This window comes from Gossypium arboreum, chromosome 1 (genome assembly GCF_025698485.1).
Source record: "Gossypium arboreum isolate Shixiya-1 chromosome 1, ASM2569848v2, whole genome shotgun sequence".
In the NCBI taxonomy this organism is placed as follows: Eukaryota; Viridiplantae; Streptophyta; class Magnoliopsida; order Malvales; family Malvaceae; genus Gossypium; species Gossypium arboreum.
The window spans coordinates 101,350,922-101,358,174 of record NC_069070.1 but is presented as its reverse complement, the minus strand read 5'-3'; the positions used below and the strand labels follow the sequence as shown (position 1 = coordinate 101,358,174).

Genomic DNA, 7,253 nt, shown 5'->3' with positions numbered 1-7,253 from the left:
ATGATAAAATATGACTTATCAACTCAAATTCACTTAATTTGACCTGATTTAATCCAACTTCACCCTATGTACTATAGAAAATGCAACTCTCTCTAATTTTTAACCCTCGAAAATTAGCATCCCGTGGAAGAAATTTCACTTAATGGATAGCAAGAAAGCAAGGTAAGAAGTCTTAACTCTTATATTGCTAAATCAGTAACATTTAAAATTGGAAGATATTTTAAAGAGCGTAGGAGTATATACGTAAGTAGGAATAAGAAGCATGGGAAGGACAAGGGGCTGGACTTGGTGGTTAGTTCTCAAGCAAGTAGTATAGAGAAGAATTAGTTTGGTTGGAAGCTTGAAAAAGTTGACGAAGGCAGGTGAGAGAGAAAGAGGGACCATGATGTCCTTTGGGAGGGCAACATTGGGGTTTTAAACCCAATGCGTTGCCTTCAGGGATGTCTTGTGACCTCATTTTCAGCCCCCCTCATCCCAAAACCATACCCATCTCTCAACTTTGTCCCCACAACCCCACATGACTTTGTTTCTCAATCTCCTTGAAAATCTATTAGCTCACCATATATACCCTCCTTACCTCTTTTAAACACACCTCTCTTTTTCCTCTCAACTCTTATTTGCAATCCCAAAAGAGAATGGCTATCAGCAGGAAATCAAACAAATTGGCACAAACAGCAATGATAAAGCAAATCCTGAAAAGATGTTCCAGCTTAGGGAAGAAACAAAGCTACGCTGATGAACAAGGACTCCCTTTGGATGTCCCGAAAGGTCATTTTGTGGTATATGTTGGTGAAAACAGAAGCAGATATATAGTTCCCATCTCCTTCTTGACCCGACCCGAGTTTCAAAGCTTGCTTCATGAAGCTGAAGAAGAATTCGGGTTTGATCACGACATGGGCCTCACCATTCCTTGTGAAGAAGTTGTTTTCCAGTCTCTAACGTCCATGCTCAGATAATAAGACTGTTTTTATATGGTTAGGCTTTTAAATGGAGGATATATATGAAATTAAGGTGAAGCTGCTTCATTGCTTCTCTTTTTATTAGATTTTCCCTCTTTTTTTTTTTTTTTGTTAACTGATATGACCCAAAAACCCATGAATATTGTTTGATTTTATGTGGGTTTTTTTAGATTTGTAAATCTGAGAAAAACTTGAAATATTTTCCTCACTGAGGTGTGGCTTGTATGTATTATCAACTACCAATGTACCTGTGAGAGAGTGAAAATTTATCAAGGATTTGGGGCCATTCTTTTTATCTTATTTTCTTTCCTATTTTTCTACCCAATTGAACAGTTAAACCGTTAAGGACTGTTATAAGAAAATATATATATATATATGTACATCAGATAGCTGATTCGAATATTTTGCCAGACATGAAATGAAACCAAAACGAATATTAAAACAAAAAAAAATGAAATTAAGAAAAGAAAATTAAAAAGGTTAAAACAAACAAAGTTAGCTTCTTTTTTTGTTTGTGTTTGGTGAAAGACCTTTGGTGAACAAAAAAAGCTAAAAAGAAAGAAAAAAAAAAAATACTTGTGCTGGTTTCCATTGGTCATTGCCAACATCCAATCTTATTTAAGTTTCACTTCTTTTTCCCACCACACACAATGTGCATCACTCAGCTGTCTGTAACAGTAAACTGTAAAGTAGCAGTGTGTATATCTAGATGCATAACTCAGTAATTTTTTATTTAAATTTATTCAACGATTCAAATTGCCCATAAATATCATTGAAAAATATTAAAAACATATATTTTGTTTAATAACGGTAGCTTTGAAAAGTATAATTAAATAATCATAAAATGTAAAGTGTAATGGTAAATATATTACATGTCTACGAGAGAGATGCAATGAAGAGGAGAAGCTAAAAACTTTAAACATTTATCGTAAAACGAATATGAAAAATATAAAAAAATCACTAGTGATTAATGAATTATAGGTGGGATTTTAATTAAAATTTTTGATGTTTTCCTAAAGTTATAGTAATAACAAAAATTACTGAAACAAAGATTTAAGCGAAACAAAAATTGAAAAAAGTTGTAATAAAAAAAATAAAAGAAGCTTGATAGATTTGGTGTTAGTTTAAATGCTACTTTAAATGACATTAACTGGATTGGGGATTTCTTTATTTAATGGAATGCATGCGGCCGTACGTTGAATGTATACAATATGGTTGGTTTACGATTTAGGTTTTGCTTACAAGGACTAGCCTTTACTTAAGACTTCAAAATTGGAATATAAAATTTTACGTGGATAATGTTTCGGTTTAATTAGTTACACCCATTAATTTATATTCCGCGTTAAATAGGAGTTTGTCCATGCAATCCTAATAATTAGGGGAAGAATGAATCATAAAATGAAGACAAAGGTTCACAGGGGTAATAGTATATTATGAATCTCTGGGATCAATTTTTGTTGGAAAAAGTTAAGGTTCAAATCTTATTTGTAAATTAGGGTTTGGTGAATTTTGTTTTTATGTGTTATTTTTCCATTCCATCTCTCATGTTTAATCTAATCTAATAATATTGTCTCTTTCAATTCCTCCAAAAACTAAGATTTTCTGCAAATCAAGTATCTTCTACCCAAAAACCTTTAAACTCTGGATAATTTATTCTACTTAAAAAATATTATTTATCTCCGTAAAGCTTAATTGTCTTAAATGATAAAATCCAGATTTTAGGATTTTAATGTTCAATTAATTATTCAATTCCTTGTAGGTTGTAATTTCTTATAATTTGTGTATTATTATGAGTTATAATTTTAAAATCCAAATAAAAAAATGTAGTATTTACCTTATTTTAAAAAAATATTCACATTAATTTTAATTAAGTCTAATTTTCAAAGTGGGCAGCTGTGAAGGATTAAAATGTAGGTGATTAGTAGATAAAATGATAAAAAATGCTTTAAATCCCAAATTGCTTAACAGCAAAGATCAACTCAATAGTGTGATTAAGACAATCATAAGTGTAAGTATTATCAAAATTAAAAACTCCATGTGATTGTATCAAATCAAGTGGTTACAATGTCGTTTTAATATTTGTAATATTTGTAATTAAAGTATTTATCGGAGTGAGCCCAGTCACTAATCATTTGTATTTTGTAGACCAATTAAATGGATAGATTTTGACCACGAATTTTAAAGATACTCCATATCTGAAGCAAAGATCGAATCATCGTATCACAGATTTAGATAGGAGAGACAATTTCTGTCTCACCTAACTTCTGTTGTTAGACTTATAATATATTTTAGTTATATATAAAAGTATCATTAATTAAGCAAGAATAATAATTATCATTAAAACTATTAGATTAATACAAAATTGCAACAAAAAGAGTGATTGGTGAAAGGTTGAAAGTTGAATTAATAAATTATTTATGGATTGAATTCAATCACTGAACAATTTTATCTTCTACTTTGTATTAAAAAGAATTCAACCCTTGAAAAAAGTTGTGGATAATAAACCACCTCCATAACATATTATATCATATTCTTCATTTCCTTTATTTTCTTTTTTGGGGTGGAAATCATAGATCAAAGATTGGTGATGATGAACAATTAAATGAAGCTAGTATGTTTGATATTATTCATCTCTGCTACATTGTTGGATTTGGCTGCTCCACTCACTGTTATTTCAATTTTTTTTTTCTTTTTGTCCAACTAAAAGTATTTTCCAAATTTCAAAGTCAGAATTATTTTAGGTATTAGGACAAGGAAAGCTATTCATGTTGGGGGGTGGGCTGTTCTGTAGGGTTTACATGTTTGGGGGTTTTCACATATTAATTAACTTCTGATTCAAGGTTTATAAGGGAAAGGGAGGGATCTAATACACTTTTTCTTATTTATTTTCGTAAATTTTTTATCTGATCTAATATTTTTAGTAAATTAATCTAAAATAATATATATATATATTAATATTTATTGAACAGTTAAAATTTTTTATATAAAATAAAGGTTTAATGTTTTTTAGCCCTTGTACTATAGTTAAATTATCACTTTGGTACTTATACTATTTTTTATTAATTTGGCCCAAGTACAATTTAATTCCTGTACTCTCATTCTATATACCCTGTTACCATCTATCATATTTTATGATTTTTAGAAAATCTTAAAACTATATGATATATATATATATATATATATATATATGTATTTTGCATTTTATGAAAGTTCTGATAATTTAAAGGAATTTAGATTTTTTAGTAAAAATATCAACATTTTCATAAAAATACAAAAATATTATAAAATTATTTAAAATTTTCATAAAATTTTAAGATTTTCTAAAAATATTCTAGAATTGAAAGAAAATGAAAGTACAATGGCCAAACTAATAACACAATAGAGTATATGTATCAAAGTGATAATTTAGCTGTAGTATAGGTGCAAAAAAGGTATTAAGCCTAAAAATTAGTTAATTTTATTTATTTCCTTAAAATTATAATACATAATTTATATGAATGAAATATAAAATATGAAATGTTCGATTCTTAAAATATAATCGTACAAAAACATACAAAATAGTATACAACTGATGTAAATGTACCTCTCCTCATGCATATATTTTACCTGGAAAAGCAACTAAAACATTGGGTTCCTACACCAGAAGGATGGTTCTAAAGTATCCTTTCACTATTAAATGTATCTCTAAATATCTACGAGTTTAATGATTTTGGTTTTTCATAATAAATTTAATCATTTATGAATTTATATCGTGTTCGTATATCTAGTTGTGTATAAGTAAAGTTTAAAGTATTAGATAAATTGTAAATTTTAATTCATTAATATTAAATAGAATTTGAAATATTGTGAATTTTAATATGTTAATGTTATTTTCCTCGTCTTGCTGTTTGTATTATCTTACCGTATATAATATTACTAGATAAAAGTTTCTGGCTAATTATTGAAAATCCAAAACGCTTAACAAAGAAACACTAATTCTCAACCAAAAAAAAAAATTTGATAAATTGAAAATTTAAGTATCAAATTTTTATTCACTATAGCAGAATGTGCCATCAATTGATATGCTTGAAATTTTGGGTGTAATTGATTAGGAGCCAATTGGTGAAGCTGCAAAGTTTTATAGGCTTTTTGCTGAAATGAATGAAAAACTTTATGAGGGATAGAACATTCAAGACTGTTTTTTTGTATTAGACTTTTTCAGTTGAAATGTTTAAGTGGTTGGACATGACATTCTTTTACATTGTACTAAAGCTGGTTAAAGAGATGTTTCCTTTTGTCAAGTTTCCTTAGTCTTGTAAGAAGTCTAAAAAGATGATAAAAGATTTAGGAATGGGTTATGAGAAAATTCACAGTTGTTTGAATGATTGTATGATTTATTGTGGTGATCGAAAAGAGCAAGAGTTTTTCATGTGTGCGGTAAATCAAGATAGGTAATGGAAATATAAAAGACGTTGTCTTTGACGACAATGGCAAAATACAATTTAGAAAGAAGCTATCAAAAATTTTACGGTATCTTCCTTTAATATCAAGGCTTTAAAGAATCTTCATGTTTAAAAAGGCAACTAATTCTATGAGGTGGCACCACGAACAGAGGGTTGATGATGGTTTGTTAAGGCATCTTGTATATTCCTTTGCATGGAGAACATTTGAATCCAAGTTTTGCAAGTGATCCTCAAAATGTGAGGCTTAGGCTAGGAGCTGATGGATTTAATCCATTTAAGATTATGAGTACTTCCTATAGTACTTTGTCGGTTGTATTAGTTCCTTAATGTAACATCCCAAAAATTGGGTTGGAAAAAATTGAGTTAGTGAAACTGAGAGGGTTATGTCTTGAATTTGAGTTAAGGTTGTGATATTATGACAAGTGAATTGTTTTGGTTCAATGGTTAAGTGTTTTCGTTATGTGTGCGAGGGTTTAGGTTTGAATCTTATTTCTTGGAATTTTGCTATTTTACCTAATCCCCTACCTTTGAACAATTGGTTTATAAGTTAATTGTGTTCAATTGATGTTGAGAATGAGTTTGTTGGTTCAATGGTTAAGCTTCTGACTACTCTCTGATTCTATGTTCAAAACCTTGCAAAAGAAATGAGAATTTTTTTTCTTTATGCTTCTTTGTGAAATTATTTTATTTTTGTTTTATTTTAAAATAAGTGAATTCTTTTTTTTTTTCAAAAACCTCCTTGTTCACGTTCCTTTCTCTTCCCCTTCTTCCTATTCTTTTTATTTTTTCTTATTAACTCCGCTACGGGTTTTGTTGAGGAGATTTGTGTTCTTGGTTCAATTTAAAGGTTAGCAAGGTGAGGGTTTACGAATCAAGTTCTTCAGTGATCTAAGTTTCCATGTTATTGTTTTATGGGAGAGGGGTCAGGAATTCATCCTTGTTGCTTCTGCATTGAATCCATATTAGGTCAGTAATTGATGTTTTCAAACGTGAAATTGCAAAATCACTTAAGTCGACAAAATGAATTTCAATTTTTAGAACTAAAACTCCAAAAGAGATTTTCCGTTGCATATTATGTAATTTCTTAAGTGTTTCTTGTAAATGAACAAATACGATTGTTTTCCATATGCATATTTGACAAATACTTACTAAAAATAGTTTTCCAAACGATTCGATATAATTTCTCTAGATTCAATCATAACTTATAGACTGGGTTTGGGGTGTTACACTTAAAATTTGCCTCCTTAGACTTGCATGAAACAATATTCTTTTATGTTGTCCATGATAATTCCTAGGGAGAAAGGTTTGGGTAATGATATTGATGTGGATATGTAACCTCTTATAAATGAGTTAAAGTAGTTATAGGATGGGGTTTAGACATACAATGCATTAAAATAAGAGAACTTTAAGTTGTGTAGAGCATTTTTATGGACTATTAATGAGTTTTCCTCTTATACCGTAACACCCCTAACCCGTATCCGACGCTGGAATAGGGTTACGGAGCATTACCAGAGTTTACATTTCAGAACTATAAAAAATTTTAAAACATTTCATTCATATCATCAATCACAACAAATCCAATCAATAACATACATATTGTCCTTTATACAAGCCCTCGAGGCCTTAAAAACACATTAGAAACAAATCAGGACTAAATTAGAAACATATAAAAATTTCAGGGAAAAGATAAAAATTTACAAACTGCAGAGGTCACACAGCCGTGTGGCCAGGCTATGTGACTCACATGGCCAAGAGACACGCCCGTGTAGGCATTTGATATAGGGATACACAGCCGTGTCCCAGCTCATGTCCGTGCCCGTGTAACTCACTGACTTGGGTCGCATAGCCAAAC

General features: G+C 29.9%; 1 protein-coding gene across 1 annotated transcript; it reads left to right on the top strand.

The window, feature by feature from the left end:
* The first annotated feature begins 511 nt into the window (after positions 1–511).
* Positions 512–1,246, top strand: LOC108482322 (protein SMALL AUXIN UP-REGULATED RNA 51-like). Its single transcript, XM_017785445.2, has one exon. It carries the CDS (start codon positions 636–638, stop codon positions 954–956), a length of 321 nt encoding a protein of 106 aa, XP_017640934.1. The 5' UTR covers positions 512–635; the 3' UTR covers positions 957–1,246.
* The last annotated feature ends 6,007 nt before the right edge of the window (positions 1,247–7,253 follow it).

Excerpts from the sequence above, each read along its gene's own strand:
- LOC108482322 (XM_017785445.2), top strand. The coding sequence starts at position 636 with ATGGCTATCAGCAGGAAATCAAACAAATTGGCACAAACAGCAATGATA.